This window comes from Natator depressus, chromosome 6, assembly GCF_965152275.1.
Source record: "Natator depressus isolate rNatDep1 chromosome 6, rNatDep2.hap1, whole genome shotgun sequence".
In the NCBI taxonomy this organism is placed as follows: Eukaryota; Metazoa; Chordata; order Testudines; family Cheloniidae; genus Natator; species Natator depressus.
In genome coordinates, this window is record NC_134239.1 from 77,585,726 (window position 1) to 77,608,366 (window position 22,641).

General features: G+C 38.0%; 1 protein-coding gene across 2 annotated transcripts in view; it reads left to right on the top strand.

Annotated features, from left to right (window-relative positions):
* DPH6 (diphthamine biosynthesis 6) overlaps positions 1-22,641 on the top strand; it is a 366,355-nt gene that overhangs the window by 133,889 nt on the left and 209,825 nt on the right. For both annotated transcript variants that reach the window (XM_074955773.1, XM_074955772.1), the window contains 2 exons: positions 11,683-11,777; positions 18,376-18,463. In XM_074955773.1, the coding sequence (XP_074811874.1) occupies positions 11,683-11,777; positions 18,376-18,463 (183 nt within the window). The remainder of the gene's footprint in view (positions 1-11,682; positions 11,778-18,375; positions 18,464-22,641) is intronic.

Genomic DNA, 22,641 nt, shown 5'->3' on the forward strand with positions numbered 1-22,641 from the left:
CTAACTTGCTTAGATACTTTTGAAAATCCCACTAGAGGTGGAGATAGGTGCCAGGTACCTTAGAAAATCTTGAACAAAGTGACTGGCTTAAGGCCACGCATAAAATATGTGGTGTAGGAGGGAACTGAACTGAGGTCTCCCAAGTCCCAGACTCACACACTAACCACTGAACCACCCTTTCTTTCCAGGCCACACTCCCACTGTGAAAACCCTTTGTGGCTGCAGTTACAGAGTGAGAAGCACTCTGCCCCCAACATGCCCCATTGTCTCTACGCTCTGATTTCTAATAGGCAAGAAGGGTGAATAATTTTATAAATGCACACCTCTAGTCTCTATGGTTTATGCTCCAGCCATATATTAGATTAATCTAACTGAGTCCATAGAGGCTAGTCATGTTTAAATGTAGAGGGTTCCACTTCCTGTTTTCTTCTTCTTTCCGTGGGAGATTCTGGCTCAGCCCATGGAAAGCACTTAAAATCAAGAGTCTCCTGGTGTGGAGAGTGGCAGAATGGGCCTGCAGTGCTGTCATTGTGCCATATCGCAGAGGAGGAAATTACATATATGTGACTGTGATGCCACCTTTTTGCCCCAACTCTGATGTTCTCTGACCAGAATTAAAAGCATCAGGGTTGGGTTGTTACATAAAAAACCCACAAAACACTATTTTCCTCTCTCCCCGTCCTCAGTGGAGATACCACTAATAGCAGATATAAGAAGCTATTTACTTACTTTAATTTGTGAAGTCTTTATCAAACCAAAGTATTAGCCCTTTTTGCTGGTGGAGCATGGCTGTGAAATGAGCTTTCTTGAGAAAGGTAGGTTAAACCAAAGGTTACGATGGAAAGCTTTTGTCTTTGGGAAACATTTCCATAATAACCAAATGATGAGAGGAGAGGGGAAGAAGAGAAGATACATTGGATATGGGAGAACCAAGGGAATAAAGGGGCATGGTTGCTGCTTCCTCCTCAGTTTTTTCTCACTGCTCCTGGTGAGAGGTGGAGCTCCCTGCTGCTTCTGAGCTTTGGCTAGACAGCCTTTGTAAAAAAGAAAAAAAAAATCGTGTATATAGTTGTAGGTTAGTTTAGTGTAGTGAGTAAGTTAGTTTAAACTAACCTCACCCCTGTTAGTGATAAGCACCAAAGTTGCCTAATCTGCTTAGGTGAGCGACATGAGGGACAAATGTCCTATTTGTACCTCCTTTGAGACAAGAATGAAAAAACAGAGGGATTTTCTCCTTAAAATACATCTTCTCAAGAAGGCAGTGCATCCCAAAGGGGCCTTCTGGCTGCCTAGCCGTGTATATGTTGAAAGATTCTTGCACAGCCCTTCGATCACTGGGTATCTACACTCCAGTAACTAAGAGGAAGCAGTTCAAGTCCCAAACAGAGTACAGATCTTACCACCATCAGAGATTTCAGGATGCCTCTAGAAGGAGATCTAAGCCTCCTAGACATTGCCCATTGGCATCATCCACAACAGACCTTTGTACACCAGACTTTGATGACTTTGAAGCAGTCAGTTTGATATTTCAGTTGAGGACAATGTCTCATCTTCTACATACATCTAAACCCTGCATTGTGGAAGTACCTCTCTCTCTTTTACAATGCATTGGCAGAGATTAAATCAGACAAGTGGGTCATCAGCACAGTAAAGGTGGGTTATGTTATCCAGCTCACCCTCCTCCCTTTCCCCAATCCATCTTCCCCATACCTTTTCAGGAACCTGTCTTACAAGACTGTTTTAGATCAAGAATTACAATCTGTATTGGAATTGGGAGCAATAGAGGAAGCTCCTTACCAACACAGAGGGAAAGGCTTCTTTTCCTGCTACTTCCTGATTCTCACAAAGAGCGATGGGTTTGACCCATTCTGATTTTAAGAAATCTGATTGAATTTATCAAAAAGATGAAATTTAGAATGGTCACTGTGGCATCTATTGTCCCTTCCTTGAAGACTGGAAATTGGTGTTTGCCAGTAACCTGCAAGATGCTTCTTTGTGGCGGTTCAATGACAAGACGGAACACAACTTTTATCGAGCAAGCGAGCTGGTCTGCTAACGGGCTGCTGCCTGTCAGCTTTCCACCTTCCCCTTTTTATTCTCTCCCCCCTGCACATTACATACTTCAACCGCAAAAGGACACAACAAAGGAAATAATATGACTTTGATTAATATTCTTATTTACTAGCCTCTATCTACTACTGTCCTTGCTCTCAGGCCTTGAGCCCCAGTCCAAGGAAGCTTCCCACGGTTCATGTCCTCTGGGCGACTTCCCATGGTCCATGTCCTTGGATGGAGCAGTGTGTGCACTGCTCCCACACAACACTCAGGGTGTGCCCTGAAGGTTTCCAGGTGCATGAACTAAACATGAACCCTTCACTTCTTGTCATGTGGAAATACATTCCAGCCACTGAAAATATTTTCAGTTCATGGTACCCATCATGCATTACCAATACACAGTGCTATTCTTCAACCTATCATCAGCCCCCAGGGTGTTTTCCAAGCTTATGATAGCAGTAGCAGACTCTCTGTGTCATTTAGGAGTTCAAATATTTCCTGACCTAGGCGATTGGCTAGTTGAGGAAAGGTCAAGGTCTGCCATCCATAACAGCATCCCTTTTGTCAGACATCTGTTCTGTTGTCTAGGTCTAAAACTGAATGTACAGAAATCAAAATTACATCAAACACAGTGAATAAGTTTCATAGGGACTGATATCAGTACCAGGACTGCCATGGCCTACCTCCCGATGGACAGGTTCCAGTTCATAGCCTCTGTCTGAGAGCTCAAAACCAACTTGAGAACAACAGTGCTTTCTTGTCTACAGCTCTTGGGACATATGGTCTTGTGCATGTACATGACTTAACATGCCAGAATTCACCTCAAATGTCTGCAGGCCTGGCTATTGTCAGAGCAGACATTCACTGGACATACTCATTTGCATGCCTGGGTGAGTGTGTAAGTCCCTGAATTGGTGGTGAGACCCTTAGAATGTATGCATAGGGGTTCCGTTCCTGCCACCAGAGCCAAGTATGACATTGATAGCAGATGTGTCCACTAGATGTTGGGGACCCATCTGGGCAAAGTTCAGGTTCAAGCCCTTTGGATGCCTCTGGAATTTTCATTCCATATAAATATGCAGGAACTTTGAGGTATCGGGCCTGCGAGATGTTCATTTTCAAGTTCTCACTGACAATGCCATTACTATATTTTATTGGAACAAGCAGGGAGGTGCAATGTCATCTCAGCTGTGCCGGAGAGCAATCTCTTTCTGGATAAAGAACAATATCTTCCTAAAGGCCTTTCATCTCTCAGGGTTGAGGAACACTATTATGAATTCCCTCAATAGGAACTTCATAGACCATCACAAATGCTCAATAAAAAGGGGTGTTCTGCAAGGAAGCTTCCGTCAGTCGGGATACCCAATAACAGACTTGCAACCACTCTAAACACCAAATGGAAGAGATTTTATTCCAGGTTCTGACACAGATACCTTTCTTCCATGTCGAACCATTTGCTGTATGTTTTTCCTCCAGTCCCTCTGATTCCTAGGATGATCAGGAAGCTCAGAAGAGACAAAGCAGCCTCATAGCATTTACCTGGCCAAGGCAGTGCTGAAACAAAGATTTTCATTAATTCTTACTACCTCTGGGTGAGGAGCTTTTGTCTCAAAATGCGGGGAAATCACCACACCCAAACTTGCAATCTCTTTACCTAATGACACGGATGATCTCTGGTTGAGCAATGAAGAAAGAGTTTGTTGCTGAGATGTCTAAGCCATTCTGGTGATTCCACTTATGCAGCAAAATAGAAAAGGTTTTCAATCTGGGCAGAATCTCATCCGCTATCTCCTGATAATACAGACGTTAGACATATACTAGACTACCTGAATAGTGTCAGTTCAGTGAGAGGTTTCAGAGTAACAGCCGTGTTAGTCTGTATTCGTAAAAAGAAAAAAGAAAAGGAGTACTTGTGGCACCTTAGAGACTAACCAGTTTATTTGAGCATGAGCTTTCGTGAGCTACAGCTCACTTCATCGGATGCATAGCATGCATCCGATGAAGTGAGCTGTAGCTCACGAAAGCTCATGCTCAAATAAACTGGTTAGTCTCTAAGGTGCCACAAGTACTCCTTTTCTTTAGTTCAGTGAGAGTCCATTTAGCAGCCATTTCTGCAATACATCCCACCAGTGGATGGGGTTTTTTTTGTAGCCCTTGATATCTGGATTTTTAAAGGGTCTTATCGATGTGTACTCTTCTGTATCCAATTCATTAGCTTTATGGGACATAAACTAAATATTGATGTGACCCCCCTTTTAACCTTATTCCTGCCATTGCTGTCAACGAAAACATCGGTTTTGGTGGCAATTACCTCTGTAAAGAAGGTGTCAGAATGCCAGGCACTTCTAGTTGACCCTTCTTTCCCTCAGCTTGGCTGGTCTTAAGATTTCTTCTTTCATGATCTGCCTATCTCTGAAATCTCTTTGCCAGAGGGCTACTTTCCCTTCCTTACATTCAGGGTGGAGTTTATTGAGCCATATCTGTCCCAGTCCTGCAGTAGTAACTATCCTGCAGCTCCCTGTAGGGTTCCAATTTGTGCAGAGTGGAACAAAAGGAGAATGTTGCCACCCTATGTTATTGAGAGAATGCTGCTACCAAGTTAAAACTTCAAACATCTATTTAAAAATTAAGTGACTTTCTTTCCATGAAGAATTATCAAACCTCACTGTCCTGAAAAGTGCCATTGTTGAATATGTGAGGAGTTTCTGCACAGGATTGTTACTTACATGGTACTTTTATTGATTCATGGTTGGTTGAAAGTAGTCTGTTGACCATTACAATTCAAAATTCATTCACAGATGTCAATTATTTTGATGTCAGAGGTCAGTATTTAGAGCATGGTCCTACAGTATTATTTCTCTGATCTCAAAACTTCAGCCTAGAGCAATAGAAAAAGTACACCCCAATGCACCCAGTAAGGCCAAAATGTTTTCATGTCACAATTTTAGGTATGAAGAGAATTGTGTGTAGAGTAGTTAGAAGACTCTCTAGCTATGGTTTTGTAGAACCAGTTTCTATGTAGACTGGACAAATAAAGATTGACTCTGCCTGAGTAATTTAATTAGATGTTTGGAATTACACAGTTTTCTAGCTAATAAAGTTAAATAAAAAACTGTCTCTTACTTTTAAAATGAGTAAGTGTGTAGCAGATTCCTACATTGGTGCTTCATTTTCCATTTGGAAAAACATGTTATCACCTGATTTTCAGCTACTTCTTATAGCTTTAATTTATATGTTTTAGTCAAACCATATGTGTGGGATAGAAATTGGTCTCCCTTTTATATTAAATGTCAGGTGATTTCTCATGCCGGTTAACTGTAAAATGGACATTAGCTAAAGTGAGATCTATTGAGTGGAACAAACTTTGAATTAATTGTGTAGTTCTTTTCTGATTTATATCCTGGATATTAAGCTTATGAGTGGAATGATGTTCTTCTGTGTCTTCTTTTTTATTATGGATAAGGTCCTATGTGACTTGCAGGATGATTGTCAAAAAATTGCAACTGAGTTGTGGACAAACCATGGAAAATTGCGGAAAAGTAATAACAGACTTTATTATTTGTGGTAATAAAGCCCATTATTACTTTTCTGCAATTTTCCACTGGCAGAGGCCTGGGCTGAGAGTGAAAATATCGGGCTGGATAGTGGGGGCTCCCACTGTTGGCCGCCTGGGGCTGAGAGTGGCCACCTGGGGCTGACAGCGGGAGAGTCCCACTCTCAGCCCTGTGGTGTCCAGGACTCGTGCTGTCAAAATTATGGTGGAAGCCTAATATTGCAGAATCTGCAATTTTCAGAATATCGCAAGTCAAGTAGGGCCGTAATCGTGGGTCATTTTTATCAGCACAGTAAAATAATTATATTATTTCATTGTGACAAGGCAAGTTCTTGAATTATTTTTTTCTAAATAGCTAGGTGTTGATTAATTATGTTAAATGGAGATTATTGTATTTGTGCTTTTGTTCAACTAGTTCCCTTGTACCAAAGACGCCCAAAGCAAAGATGCTAAACTGGATTTCTCTATTGGCAACATGCCATGAACCCATTGATTGTACCTAATCTGTGTAGAACTTTTTAAAAATCAAAATCAAATGTGTGCAACAGTACTACTTACTTGTACAATATTTTTCCTTGATAGAGAATTAGAAATTGTTTGTGGTTTGAACAGTTGCACCTGAATTTAATTATTACTTCTTGGCCTGTTGGTGAAGTGTATAAAAGGTTTAATACCTGATATGTTCTCTGACTGGGAGCTATAAAATCTTTCCCTTGCAGCAGGTTGGATTAAGTAATTGAATTGGCCTTTCCCATTTCTGAGTGCTAAAATTCTGTGATAAACTCTGCCTTTACCCTGCAGTTTCATGGTCAGGATAGCAGGAGAATGAATTGTATTGAGTATGTGGGCTTCACTTTGTATATGTAAACAAAAGATTTATTTGTATCTTTGTTTGATACTGGATTTCATATAGTGTAAAAGTTTCCATGATACTCTGGTATTTGTTTTAGGTTTAGAATTGGACTGGATATCAACTTTTCTTGAGTAGTGTAATTTATAAATATAATGAGAGGTGAGGTTGTTTTGACCTTACAACTGTGAGGTTTGGCTTTAATTTCGGTTTGGCTTTAATTTCGGTTTGGCTTTAAAAGTTATTCTTATTGAATTGTCACATTTATTATGCATGTCAGATCTAGCTAGCAAAACAAGATAACACAAGTCTGTAAAAAATGTTAGTATTTTAAAGTATTTGAAAGCTGGTTCCTGTCTCACTGATGGCAGCTTGAAAAATACTGCACAGCTTCTTTTGCTTCTAAAAGGCACATTAAGAGCCTGATCCTTTGAGGTGCTTAGTATCTTCAGTTGCTGGTGACTTCACTGGGAGTTTAGAATGTTCAGGACCAAATATGATCCTAAGCCCAATGGCATTGAAAGTTGGGATTTCCTAACAAGGACAGCAAATTTAGACTCTCAGCTTTGAAGTGTTTGATGTTGGTTTCCAGGAAGAACTCACAGCACTCGAGGCTTAAAAGAAGAACCATCAAGTTTAGAAATAACTTACACAGTAAACATTCATTCCTTATTCTCATTGTGAAATATTTTTAGCTAGGCTAAAATTTTTAGCTAGGAAAAGAACGAGACAAACTTCTTTGTTCCTCAAAAATACACGCATTTCATTGTTTTGTTTTGTTTTGTTTTGTTTTGTTTTGTTTTTTAAGACACACAAACCCGTGTCTTAATTTTATTTTTCAGTAGCTCTATTTAGTATTCATTGCAGCAGAAGCTCTTGGCAGGAAGAAGAATAAAAGGTTCTGACTAACTGTTTTGTAAGTTGTCCATTCTTATTGTATCAACATTAATTATTTTTGATAGATTTGTCCTATAAAAACCTTGCTGCACTTTTTGACAGGTGAAACTGTCTTGTATGTCAGGAGTATAATTTTTGAAAATGAAAGCTTGATTAAATGTATGTTTGGTTATTTTTACACATGGAAATATTCTCTCTTTAGGAAGGAAATGCCTGTGATAACATTGGCTTTAAAAAAGATGATAATTTTATCTTTATTTAAAATGAGATTTGAATTTTCCATCACAAAATGAGTAAACAGTCATGTAGAATTTTATGACAGATACCATCTTTGTCTGAGCTATTAGATATTTTTCAGAAATAAAAGGTTGAAGAGAGTGCAAGCAAAATTATATTTAACATTTTCCAGCTTCATATTCAGTGTCAAAGGGCTATGATTAAAAATGTGATCTCTGATCCTGTAAAAGGATTAAGTTCTTTGTACTACTTTCTTTTTTTTATGTCTGTGTTCAGAGTCCCTGGTGTTCTTTATGCTAAGGTGATGACTCAAGTCATCCAAATGTGTTAAAAATATTTTAAAAGAAATACTTATTAAAGAAAATGGAAAGCTTAACTATCACTCTCCATACTCAGGAATACGAGTATAGTTTTATTGTAACATATCAGACATATCCATTACCTGAAATCCTCTGATAGCATTGTAAAAATAAATCCCCAAATATAAAAGTAACCTTAGTCTTGTGTAAAATATAAACAGTTTCACTGAAAATAAATCTGTAAGACTAAATGCTTATAAAAATAATGTTGCATTAATTTTAGTCTGGGGAAAAAAAGGAGATGGGGGACTAATATTTTGGATCTGACTCCAATTAAAGACAAATACAGACAGTTGCTCTGTCATGTATAAGGAAGGAGCTGAGGTGCTCAACACATTAAGCATCAGATGCATAGTTTACAACGATTCAGAATTGAATTGAAGTTACAAGGAGTTGGATCAACAATGACAAGGATGATAATTAATAAAAATTACACAATAGATTTTAAGGCCAGAAGGACCATTGTATTATCTTGTCTGACATCCTGTTTATCACTGGCCATTAATTTAATTTAATTACCCTTGTATTGAGCCCATTGACTTCTGTTTCACTAAAGCACATCTTCCAAAGAGGTATCTAGTCTTGATTTGATGAGCTCAAGACATGGAGAATCCACCACTCCCTTTGGTACTTTGTTTCAATGGTTAATCACCCTTACTGTTACCGCCCCCCCCAAAGTGCCTAATTTATTATTTGAATTTGTTGGGCTTCAGCCTCTAGCCACTGGTTCTTTCTCCACTAGATTAAAGAGTCCCTTAGTTCTTGGTATTTTCTCCCCACAAAGTTACTTGTACTGTACAGTGTAAACAAGTCACCTCTCAATCTTTTTTTGATAAGATAAACAGATTAAACACTTTAAGACTCTCTCTCTCTCCAGCCCTTGAATCATTTTTGTTGCTCTTTTCTGTACCCTCTCTGGTTTTTCAACATTTTTTTTCAAATGTGGACCCCAGAACTGTACATAGTATTCCAGTGTTGGTCTGACCAATGTAGAATACAAACTAGAATCGTAGAATCTTAAAAATGTAGCACTGGAAGGGACCTTGAGAAGTCATTGAGTCTGGACCCCTGTGCTCAGACAGGACCAAGTAAACCTCCTTACTCCTACTCACTACTTCCCTGTTTATCGATTCAAAGATCATATTAGCCTTTTTTGTCACTGAATTGCACTGAGGGCTCATGTTGAGTTGCTTGTCCCCTGTGACACCTAAATCCTTTTCAGAGTTACTGCTTTTCAGGATACACTCCCCCATTGTCTTGGGCACACACAGAGACAGAGAAGGTGCAAGTGATGTGGTTTAATTAGGCAGCAACTTCATTAATTCAACTCATCTGGGAACTATCCAGCTAAAATATGTACAATGCAGGTCATGATTTCCCCCTGGTGGAGAACTGATGTCAGCCCCCCACCCCGCCATAGCATGCCCTAGTCCATTGCTGGCAGTCCACTGCCTTCCCCTCATTTGAGGGTTAAGGGTCTAGGGAAAGGGGGTTGTCTCCTCACTTTACCAGACAATAGGAGTCCTAAGCCCATTCCCCACCTTCTTTAGGGGATGCCTTCCACTATGTCCTCTTCCAGTTCCTTATTATCAGGGAATCAGATCCCCTGTGGAATGAGTACCTCCACTGTACACTTGCCATGAGGAGGCACCAGCAATTAGCTTGACTGCCTCCCTCCCACCCCAGCTGTGTACCCAGATGTACTACGTTTACACTACGAGCTAGGAATCTGATTCCCTGCTCATGTACACATACCCCTGCTAACACTCACTGAGCTAGCACAAGTAGAAGTAGCAATGTAGCCCCAGTAGCATTAGTAGCATCAGTGGAAGCATAGCTGAGCCATGCCAAGTACATACCCACTGGTTTCAGGCAGGTTTGTGCTCAGACCGGCTCAGCCAGGCCTTCTCTGCCGCTACCAGTGCTACTGCATCTACACTGCTATTTATACTTTGCTAGCTCAATGAGAGCTAGCGTGAGTATGTGTACACAAGTACGGGCATCACACCCCTAGTTTGTAGTGTAGACGTAGCCATAGTTAACAGTTCCCTCCCTAATACTGGTCAAAAATATATCCATTCCCCAGTCAGAGAGGTGTACCCTATTGTCCCTGAATAATTCATGTAACATATATGATTTTTTGGTGACTAATTGCCAATACTATCCATTTCAGATGCTTCACACATCTTCTGGCCTTGTCAACCTGTGGAGGCCTGGTGGGTTCCTGCTGTATACTCCACTGCAGCATTTTAGACCAGTGTACAGTCACCTGCCTGGAAAAGGCCCTGGATCCTGCCCTGATGGAAACCCCAGACCCAGCTCCCCCCAGTGCATTCAAATCAGCTTTCAGGGCTGATTCTGGCATCCAATCTTCCCATTCAAAGAAACCTTATTGCACTCATTACAGAATTGTCCAATACTCAATAAAACAACGCACAAACACCAAAACCAGGTCAACTTTCCTTTCACAAGTGATATGCATTTCATTTAGGATTTCACCCTGCAAGCCCTCCGTGCTCGTAACTCCCAGTGAAGTCAATGGAAATTCCTCAAAGGGAGCGATTGCAGGATGAACTTCTTAAAGGCTAATACAAGTGCACAAGTAACAATGTTTATAACTTTCTTAAAAAGAATGAGGACCACTTAAAAGTCAAATTATAACCACAAAATCATGAGGTGCAGGAGTGGAATCATGAGCCTAGAAAAGCTTTGTACTGTGTCCAATTAGCATTTTTACTGTATCGTAGATTTAATGCATGCTCTTAGCATAATTAAATTCCTACGGTGCATGGTTACCATCTACCAGTACAGTGTTATTAAAACAGAATTAGAATGTAGTGTTCAAGAGATTGACCCTCGCTCTTTACTCAAGCAAAACTTTGGATCAGGCCTCAAGTGAGAAACTGCTAAATAGAGGATTTAGGATGATTAAAAACAGACAAGTTGTATTATTTTCAATCAGTTACAGTTACTTTCGTGTATGATGTATCTGGCTTGTCCATCAGGTAAATATAAAACAAAGTGCAAAAAAAAAAAAAAGTATGAATAATGTTCAGGGATGTAACCAAAAGAAAATGGCTAATGTTTCTTCCCCTCTAAGGGTGAAATCCCAGCTCCATTGAAGTCAGTAGGAGTTTTGCAATTAACTTCAGTGGGGCCAGGATTAACTCTTTCTTGAAGATTTAGGAAAGAGTTTGTGCCAACAAATACCTAGAGCACAATTGTAAAACGTGTTGCTATAATAATATTATAATATGTTTGCTGAATTCAGTAGCTTCTGGTCAGAGTTTACAACACAAGATATCTCACAGACTGTATAATGAGATCTGGGAGTGGATGTAAAGGTTATTGTTATTTTCTAGCCAGTTTCCTAAAGGAATCTTATTTCAACATCCTTCCATTTCTACTGGGATGCAGTCAATGAGATTTTTTTAGCTGGACGGTGAAGTATAACTATTGCAGAGATGGAAAACAACCTGGCAGTAATTTTTGGAACTTTAAAAATAGTATGAATCAGTTAGTATAAAGTACTGTAGAGGAGAGTCAGAAACCTACAAGTACATCCAGTGCATTTTAGAGTTTGTTCCTTTTTTTGGAGGTGTAGTGATAAACCTAGATTGAGAAAGTTACTGTAAGCCCTGTACACACATACATTTTCAGTAAAATACATTTGACACTATGTATAAGAGCACCACTTATTCTAACTACCTGTTTTTTTCCTTTTCTCTCAGCTCTCTAAGAAGTATGAAGTTCATGTTTGTGGAGAAGGTGGAGAATATGAAACATTCACTTTGGACTGTCCCCTCTTTAAGAAGAAAATAGTTGTGTAAGGAACTATTTCTTCCCCTTTCTTAGATTTAAGTGATGGGAACATATTAACATTTAGCTTGAGGCAACATTTGTTGGCAGGAGTAGAACATGTCCTCTAAGTTCACAAACAGTCACTTTGTTTAACGCTGGCAAAGTCCTCTGAAAACCTAAATCAATGCCTGACAAGACGAGGCCTTCATAGAAGGCTATAAACTTTTTAGACATTTGCACTTTCGTTTACTTGCTGATTATGGCCTGCAGTAAAACTGGTACCTATACACTGACACTTTTATCCTTTCATGAAGTGCGAATTGCCTGTAATATTTATCTTTCATTACAGCTACATTTGATAAACTGCCACATCAGTAGCCTGTGGGTTCCATTAACTCTGTGTCTTTTTTTCTTCTTTTTTCAACTTTAGTGACTTAGAATGATAATACTAAACATTTTCCATCAGTTACTAAGGGGACATTTTTGAATGTAAACTTTGCTTGAATCCATCCAGTGACTCTGAGTAGCTTATTTCTTTGCTGAAATTTGTTAAGATCTGTTTAGAGGGGCATGGGAAATTTCTCTGTCTTGATTCAAGTTTCTCAGTACACGATGTTAAATAGCTTACCCTGCATATTTTGAGATGTTTTGACTATTGTTCCTATTCTTATCCAAGTAAACAGTCTCTAATAATGGAATGTCACTTGCATACCATTTCAGATACATCAACTCATGGAAGGTCAACATTATGGCACATATGGACATTTAGTGCTGTAGTGAAACAGGCCCATTCTTTTATATCTCCTTCTAGCAGTAGTAAGCAATAGAGGAAATGTGGTAAATTTACTATGCAATTAAGGGCTGATATTATTCCTGTTGAAATCAATGGCAAATTCCCATCAACTTCAGTAGGAACAGGAGCAGGCATTTATGACACTTTATTATTTTAGAGATAACATCTGCTTGGTACAGTGACTTCATCAAGGTCTGTATTTTCAGCCAAACAAAATGTTGTGGTCTGATCAGCATTGTTTTGATAATTGGTAATATTGGTGCACAACAGCATCATCCAGAAAAAGAGTGGCTAGCTTTCAGTCTACATTTGTTATAAAATGTGTTAATTGACATCATAAGATAAGTTTACATCAATGCATTGAAATTTGTTTGGCTGCTTTTCTTGCTTGCTTGCTTGCTTTCTCACACTCACACACATTGGGATTGGGTGCCTAACTCCCTTAAGTCCTTCGAAGTCCCTGCCTGAATAAAGACAAGTCTGAGGTTAAAATGGTTTCATGTCTTACTAGAAAGTGTCAGTTATTGTTAAGGAGAGGAGAGGATTAATATGGAGGGCTATATTATGGTCCTTACTCTCAGGTCTGGTGGAACTGCATTTGGCACTGAATCTAAGGGTAGTTTCTTTAAGGTGCCACCGGACTCCTTGTTGTTTTTGTGGATACAGACTAACATGGCTACCCCTCTGAAAATTAAGATGGAACACATTAAATTGATTAAAAACTGGCTGACTGATAGGTCGCAACATGTAATTGTAAATGGGGAATCATCACTGAGATGATGGATTTCTAGTGGTATCCTACAGGAATCAGTTGTTGGCTATGTTGTTTAATGTTTTTCTCAGTGACCTGGAAGAAAACATAAAATCATGACTGATCAAAGTTGCAGACAATACAAAAATTGGGGCGTGGTAGATAATGAAGAGGACATATCACTGACAGAGAACAAGGTGGATCGCTTAGTAAACTGAGCACAAGCAAACAATATGGGCTTTAATACGGCTAAATGTATATCTAAGAACAAAGAATGTAGTCATAGAGGACGTTATTCTGGGAAGCAGTGACTCTGAAAAAGATTTCAGGGTAGAGTGGAGAATCAGCTGAACTTGAGCTTCCAGTGCAATGCTGTGGCCAAAATAGCTTTTTGATCCTTGGATGCATAAGCAGTGGAATCTTGTGTAAGAATAAAGAGTTTATTTTATCACTGTATTTGACACTGGTACATCGGCTACTGGTGTCTCCAATTCAAGAAGGATGTTGATCAATTGAAGAAGGTTCACAGAATAGCCACAATTATTAAAGGATTAGAAAATGTGTTTATAGTGTTAGACTCAAGGAGCGCCATCAGTTTAGCTTAACAAAGAGAAGGTTAAGGGGTGACTTGATTACGGTCTGTAAGTACCTACATGGAGAACAAATATTTTATAATGGGCTCTTAAGTCAAGCAGACAAAGTTATAAGAAGATCTAATGGCTGAAAGTTGAAGCTAGACAAATCAGACGGGCAATAAGGCATAAAAATTTTAACAATGAGGGTAATTAACTATTAGAACAATTTACCAAGGGTCATGGAGGATTCTGTATGACTGGCAATTTGAAAATCAAGATTGGATGGATATTTTAAAAGATATACTCCAGGAATTTGGGAGCGGGGAGAGATTCTATGGCTTGTGTTATATAGGAGGTCCGACTAAATGATCACAATGGTCCATTCTGGCCTTACAATCTATGAACCTGTGACTCTATTATTGCTTTTTTAGAGGTCCTTGGCTATTTTGATAGATACTCTAGAGAGTAGGTAGGCTATTCCATTCACTATGGTGGTGTAGATGCTAGGTGGTTAGATTGTCATAGTTCAAATATATTTCACCTCAGTAAAATTTTGAAGCTTAGATGAACATATACAAGTACCTCTAAGGACTTTAAAAGTCACAGAAATCCTATGTACTCAACTAGTCAAATTCTTCTCCCTAAAAAAAAAACTTTGGCTGCATGAAATGTAGATCCCAGCAGAAAACACTGAAGATGAGTCTTCCCTACAAAACATGGAAAGAGAAAATCTAACCCACCTATTATAGTAAATAGACTCCTGGGTAGTATTTTTCCTGGATGATGTTTTTATCATACGTGTAATGTCTGACAAAATGCATTTCCTCAAATTTCTCTCTGAATAGAAAGGCAATCTGCTAGATTTGTGGATAAGAGAAAATTGCCAATAGTGATTCTTGCTTTATTACAGTCTAGAATGATGGCAGTCTAGTGAAGGCTCTGTAACTTGCCTTCCTTTATAAGAGTGATTTTAAACTGTTGGGGTTTTGAGGGGAGGGTTAGTTGGATTGTTTATATTTTCTTCTGTCATGGTATCAGTACTGAGCAGTGCTTGGGTGCCCTAACTGCATTTCTGTAATTTAGCATGTTTGGAACGCCTTGAAGCTTAACCTTAACTCCGAATTTTCTGGGTTTATGCTATTTGGTTTTGAGATGTTACTTTATATATAAGGCTAAGATTTAGTGATGGGTATTTTTAATAAAAGTCATGGACAAGTCACGGGCAGTAAACAAGAATTCATGGTCCATAACCTGTACTATATACCCCTGACAAAATCTTGGGTTCTCTGGGGGGTGAGGGGCAGCTCGGGGGCACCACTGCTGCTCTGGGGAGGTGGGGGCAGCCGTGCATGGCCCAGGACTGCTGCTGGTGTTGTGGGGGGGGAATGACCCAAGACCACTGCTGGTGCTCTGGGGACCCTGGTGTCAGTCGCACCGGCTGCTGCAGAAGTCACAAAGGTCCTGGAAAGTCACGGAATCCGTGGCCTCCATGACAGACTCACAGCCTTACGTATATATATCCCTGAATTCCCTTCACTCCTGTCCTAGTCTAGTCGAATCCATCTATCCAACCACAGACCATCCTCAAATTTATCCTCACAGAATTAACCAGACTTCTACAACTGCCATGAACTACCATTTCTCTACTCTCTTTGTTCAAACCCACTGTACCTACATTATTCTTCTTGATGTGGGTCTGAGATCCCTTCTTCTAGTGCAGTGTTTCTTAGCTTTTTCAGGTTGATGACCTTATTTAATGCCTAATACAGTAAAAACAAACAAACAAACAAAAACCCTTATGGTCATTGCTTAGTAGGAAATGTATATATCCCTGAAAAGAAATAGACTTCCCCAAATATTTTCTGGAAATTAATCAATAAACAAGAAACATTTATCAAGAATATCATCAGTAAATCTTGTTGCATTCCTACAGTCCATCTTTTATTGTATGTTTTTATTCATGGCACGCATGAGTTTCATCTGTTTCCACTTCCTGCTTTGCATGTGAACAGAATTCAAAATGAATGACTAAAGATAATTATTTGTTTTCATACAGGAATATTTTATTGTCTTCATTTAATAACTATATACAATCAAGCCACAGATTTCATTATCAGGAATTTCGTTAGTGATCCTGATTAAAAAATGCATTAGCATTCATTCACTAAAGCTGTCTCTTGGTATTATGTCATCATCTTAGGAGTTTTTAACGATCAATTCCAAAGCATGTTTATAAAGGAAAATGATATTTTTAACTGAACTCTTTAAGGAAATCATTCAGGTCTGACCAAATGCTTTCAAACGTTTCCAGTTTGGTTGGCATTATTTAAATGGATATACTAGATCTGAATCCCTGCACCTATGAGGTCTTATGTAGTTCTGTGTCTTAGGGCTTGTCTAAAGGAACAACTAGATTGCTTTGAACTAGTTTAATTTCGAAGAGGACTAGATCAAAGCACTCTCACGAACTGTTCATGGGCATCAACAGCACATGGACAGTTAGACTGTGCCAGGCTAGCATGGGATAGAGTCACACCCAAGCATGACATGAACTAATTATTCATGCAGGAAAACCCCTTATTTAAAGTAGCCTTCGCCTCTGAAAAATCATTATGTAAAAATGGAATCTTGGGGTTCCATGTTTATTCTCTCTCAGAGACTCAATATAAAATTTGTTCAGTTGCCAAGTAAATGAGAGGTTTTCTAACTTCCAGCCCTACAAATTGAACCTGGGATCTGGATGGCAAGGTGGGTTCTTTTACAGTTTAGCAATACCTGTGGAACTTAGAGTTAATAATTCTGTTGATGTGTGAACAAATACATCACCCATATCTCTCTCATTGTATCAATTCTTCAGAGCCAGGAATAATTTTTTGAAGTATTGGTAGTAAAAACTTATTTTAGCTAGTGAAGTAGAAAATGAGAGTCTGAATACAGAGCAAAGTAGGTATCATCTATAAAAAGATATCATTTTTTCAGTCACTTTTTGTCCATTGCCATTCTTAGATGTCTCTTTGGAAAACATTAGTCAGGTGTACCAAAATCGTGAACCCTTGGGAACAAAGCAGTTGTAAAATTCACTGGTGGATTTTCAGCTTAAATCTATCTGCTCCTGATATTGCCATTGCTAACCTACATTGAATGTCATCCTGATAACAGTAAGCCAGATCATAACCTTTTGGAAATTTATATAGCTATGTTCATTAAGAGGATCTGATCCAAAATGTTCTAGGGATTATTTGCAATAAGAACACTCATTGGTTGTGTTCTGACTATAAGCACTGGTTTCTCTAGCTGATACCAATGACCTTCCTTTAACTAACTTAATTTTATCATTTGACCCCTGGATATCTTCCACTTACTCTGTAAATAGATTACATCCTGAAAAGTCTTAGTTTACAAAGTAGAGTATCTGTACTTACACTTCCTTAGTGAAAATGTAAAGACTAGTTACTTCAGTGTAATTCCAAGTGAACTATCTGTGGGCCAGTAGCTTTACGGAGTACAAAAAAAAAAAATTGATAATTTTTATGCATATGACTTTCTCTTACACCTTCTGAGATTTTTTTGTATCATCTTCTGATACTCTGTTTTCCCTTACCTGTCTTAATTCCATTGCTAAATGTTCTAGTTTTGAAACAGTGCAGGTGGGCGCAATAGATATTGCCTCTTATGAATTGGAGGTTGACAGATTATGACTGTAAAAATGAAAACTAAACGAAAGCTTATGCTCAAATACATTTGTTAGTCTCTAAGGTGCCACAAGTACTCCTTTTCTTTTTGCAAATATTAACTAGTTTCAGTCAGCGTATCTGAAGTTTACACCATTACCATTAATGCATTTGGCATTAGCAAGTTGTGTCTAGTAATCCTTCAACATGAGGTGTAAAATAGTTAAATGGCACAATCAGACTTCTCAGTGGGACAAATATTATAGTGCTAATTCTGTAGGAAGTGATTCCCGGAGCATTATTCAGTAGGAAATGAGCTTATCCCAAGATTTAAAATGCTGATAAAATAAAAACTTAGTAGTTCTCTTGACTAGCAAAGGGTTGGCTTGCTGTTGTGTCATCAGAGCTTTGGTCATCATGTCATTTATATGTACGTACGGTGGGCCTGATTTTCATTCACACTAAGGCCTGGTTACACTGCTTTGAAAGTTTGAAATAGACTTAAAACGGGTGTAAATTGCATTTATTTTCCACACATTTTGCAGTTGAAAAGGATGCTGGACCTAAACCCCCCATTGTTTAATGTTTTATGTTTTCTGAATTAAATTTATGACAATGAAGTAAAATGCAAAGTATGGGAGTCTGCTGAGTTTTTTCTATATTATACGAAAACTTATGACTCAAAGAGTTTCTCTTAATCTGTTTTTTTAAAAGCAACAAAACCCTTGATCAGTAGTTGGTAAACCATGTTGAATAATAGTGGAGGGACAGTGGGCATAGCCTATCCATAAAACCATGCATTAAAATACGGTGTTTATGATTCTGTATTTCAGGGACTCATCCCAAGTAGTTGTACATTCAGCTGATGCATTTGCACCTGTGGCTTACCTCCGCTTTTTAAAATTACACTTAGAAGATAAGGTAAGTACCTCTTTCTAAGTCTTATGTTCCTTTTAATAGACAGTGAAGACATATGGACTACTTCCTTTTTATGTTGCTTTTCACAATTTGGACTTCATCCAAGTTATTGGCTCTGTCCTTCTATTTGCTGTAAAACCTGTACGTACTTTAACTGGTTTTTGGGAATTGCCATCAGAGTGACCCAACACAGATGCTCACTTGTGCCAAATGAATGAATGGAAGTAGTATTTGTATAGCCTTTTTCATCTTGAAACCTCAAGGCGCTTAGCAGACACTGTTCAGCCAAGCACATGTGCAACCACTGAAGTGCAGCCACCCATGCTGTGGAACACAACTGATACTTTTGTATTAGCAAACCCTATAAACAGCATTGAGTTGCTGTGAGGTTGACTTTCTTATTGCTATTTTTGATGAAAAGTAGATATCGTAGAGACCTGTTGATTCCCAGTAGATGAGTTGTATCTACCAGATCCTCATTTCACATATGGTAGACAACCCAAGCTAGTAATGATTCTAAGTCTGGGAGGTGAAGCATCAGTCCCTAATCCTATTCCAGTCAGCGACCCCACAGTAAAATGAGTTTACTGCAGAGGAGAGACTCTGTCATATAAGGAGAGAGATGTCCAGCCAAACTTGATAGAGAGCTTAAGAAATATTAGCAGTAGTTCAAAGGGATTCAGTTTGTTTTTAACTTATGATTGCATGGAAAGTGTGCAATGCAGGAGTAAGAGCCCTAGTAATGGTAGAGGTACATGTGTGCTGACAGATTCTTGAGTATTGCACTCTTACCCATGACTATAGCACTGCTAATGAGATTCAAAGACAACATTGTTTTCTTCCTTTTTGTGAGCACATTTTACCATCCATTTTCTCTTGATTATTATACACATGTAGTAAATCTTTCTTCCTTCTGTATGTTTGTAAATGGTAACATTTCATTTACAGACTTCTATACCCTTAGAGTATTTTTGAAATTTGGTTGAAATTTGAAATATTTCTGAATGATGAAAAAGAACATATTGACATATTTCTACAATTAATGACATGTTGAGAATTTTGTAAAGGGCTGCCAATAATACATCAAAGTAGGACTTTTTGTTACCAACTTTATTTTACAACATTGAACTTAGGCACACTTACTAAATAATGTTAAAATGCAGGTAAGCTATATGGATAATAGATTTATAATAGATTTCCTTGATGGCTTTTGTGTCCGGTATGAAGGTATTTTTTCTTTGAAGATCTATCTTGAAGACTGCTTTTGTTGAGGAAAAATGCCTGTTGATCTTCCTGCTGTGCTTGAAACCTTCTTGGTATTCCTTGCGGGAGAGGAGAGGGGATTCTGGTATTGCAGCTGATTGTAGTTTACTTTCCTTTTCTGTTTATTTTTACAGTCTGAAAATCAGTCAAGCTACTTCATATACAGGGATAATTACTGAATGCAACAGTGTTTGGGTTTTTTTTTTTCTTTTTTGCATCTGGTGACTTTTGAACACTTCAAGTATACATAGAGAACCAATAGTCTTTATTTAGGAGAGACAGTTTGTATATTTGTATCAATAAGCAACACTGTCTCCATTTTTGCTTTCTGTCTCTCCAAAGAGATAAAATGTTTCCCTATTTTCTTCCCAAATGACCTCATTCCTAGCTTTCCAACTGTGGCAGGTACTCCCTGCTTCATCCCATCCATTTCTTGTTTGGGATTTTTTAAATGTAAAATCTTAAAACATTTGTATGAGAGACTTTGTGAAAATGATGTCAACCAGCTATGTGAAGTGAAACCAGATAAGCTGAATAATAGAAAACTCTGGTGAGGGAGAGTAGTGGAAATATATTAATATTTCTTTGGGGGCACTGACTTTATTGCTCATGGCAAACTTGATGCTAAAATGCATCATACATCACTACAGTGTGACAGGTTAGGGAAAATGAAAAACACAAAGCTTTACATAAATCAGGCAAAAAATCGTATTAAAATGCATTACATTTTATATAAGGATCAAGATTTTACTTTTATCTATTCAGAAGCTCTTTTCCCCTTCTTATGTAGATGTTTCAGATTTTGTTAAAGCCTCACAGTTTCAAGCAGTTTTATAGCAAATCATATTTCAAATTCATTGTAGACAAAGCTGTCACATTCTTAAAGAGGTAGGGTTATAGAAGCATGGTCTGGATTTTGGTATACACTAACATCTTCTAGAGTTAAAAAGGAAAATAGTTTATTTTCTAATGATGGTGTTGTGGGAAAAGGCATTAGAATCTTTTGGCTCTAGATTATTTTATGTCATGGTATATTATAAGCTAGGTTTTCAAGAAGTTGTTACTATGGAGAGGCAGTCAATCTTTGAAGAGTGTAACATGTTACTAACTTAGCATAGTTTAACCACGTAATGTTTAAATGACACTGTCAAGATGGATAACCATTGATAACTCTTCTAGTACGGTACCTTTTCTCCTCCATTATGTGTACAAAACCCATGATTTTTTTTTTTAATCAGTTGGTAATTCAGCCCTTGAGAGCTACCTTACCACAACAAATCACTGTGTTTACACAATGGGAAAAATGTACTTCAGTAGAGAAATTGATTTTAGTTTCAAGAGGTTATTAAAAGCATGAGAAAAATATTTGAAATTTATGAAAAATATATAAAAGTAGTCATTTATAAATCATTTTGGAGAATCCATTAATAGACTGCATAGTATTTCCAAATACTAAAAGGAACTGTGATATGTGGCTCTAATATAAATCATAGTATCAGATTTGTTATGCATATCTCATCCCTGAAATAACATCTCTATTTCTATGTTTAAAAAGTCCCTTCTCTTAGTTATGTTTCACAGGCATTAATTTTACATTCTTTAAATTGACTATTTTATTTCCACAATTTCCATTTCCACAATTTTGGGTAGTGTGTCTTTCTACAATAAAAGAAGTCTGTGCTCTCTTTGCCATTCTGTGGTGCGTTTTCTTCAGATAAATTTCTTCATATTTAACTACAAAGACTGGGTGGAAATTTGTTTTAGATTGTTTCTGGCAGCACAATGAGCTGTTGTGCCTGAGGGAGATTAACATTTTATTCATTGTTCTCATTTAATACATTACTGTGCAATTTCAAGATGTATTTTTGCATAATAATTGAAAAGCTTTTTCCCCACCCTCTTTTTTTTCATTACCAATGATACAGAAAAGGCTAAAAAGATAATTTTCTTAATATTTTTATTAAAGTTTTATAAAAACGTTGGGTATCAACAGATCAAATAAGCTTTTTTTCCTTGGCTATTATAAACAACTAAAATAATATTGTTATTAATAGCACATTCATTTTGATAGTCCATGGAGACCTCATTTACTTCATCAGAAAAAAACAAGGTCAGTAATTGTGTTGTACATCACATGGAAATCTAGCTTCATCAATATTTTACCTCTCCTATAAGAGCTTGGCTTTGTACAGCAAAAATGTGAAAAAGCTTTTCACTTGTTCATCGTTTGTTGTGTTTGCTATCGATTCACACATACCCCTCCCCACAACAAACATCATGTCACATGCATATAATGAGTGAAATCTTAAACCCATTGAATGGGAGTTTTGTCATTGACTTCGGTGGGACCAAGATTTCACCTATTGTATTTTGCCTTATAGTTTGCCCATATGAAATCAGATGCTTCTACAGAAGATCACTGGTTTGAATCTGACCCAGGTGGTAGTGAGCTAAAATTGTTACTGTCTGATAACTGGTCATTGGTATGTGAAATACACTGATGGTCTTTGTAAAGTTCCTAGTGGACATGTGTCCATATTACAAAAGATAACATGACAATGACACTAGTTGGCACCCTTGTTTATAATGTTTATAAAGAGGCCAAGGATTGAATGTAAACTGAAGTATGCTTTCACTTCTAGAAGTAGGCACTTCAGACTAGGGCTGAGGCATATGGAGCAGTGTGGGGAATCTTGTAGCATTGTTGTCTGTGCTGTGCAAGTTCTGTAGAAACAGAGGATTTCAGTCTCCAGGACTGTCAAGGGGGGTATCTTTCGCAAGCACCCAAATTCACTTAGGCAGAAAAAAAAAAGACTCTTGAAAGTTGAAGAGGGACTGGTTCTGTCTGTGTACCTGACACTCTTGTGACCTTGGGCAAATTGCTGAATCTCTCTGTTCCCTAGTTTAATCATCAGTAA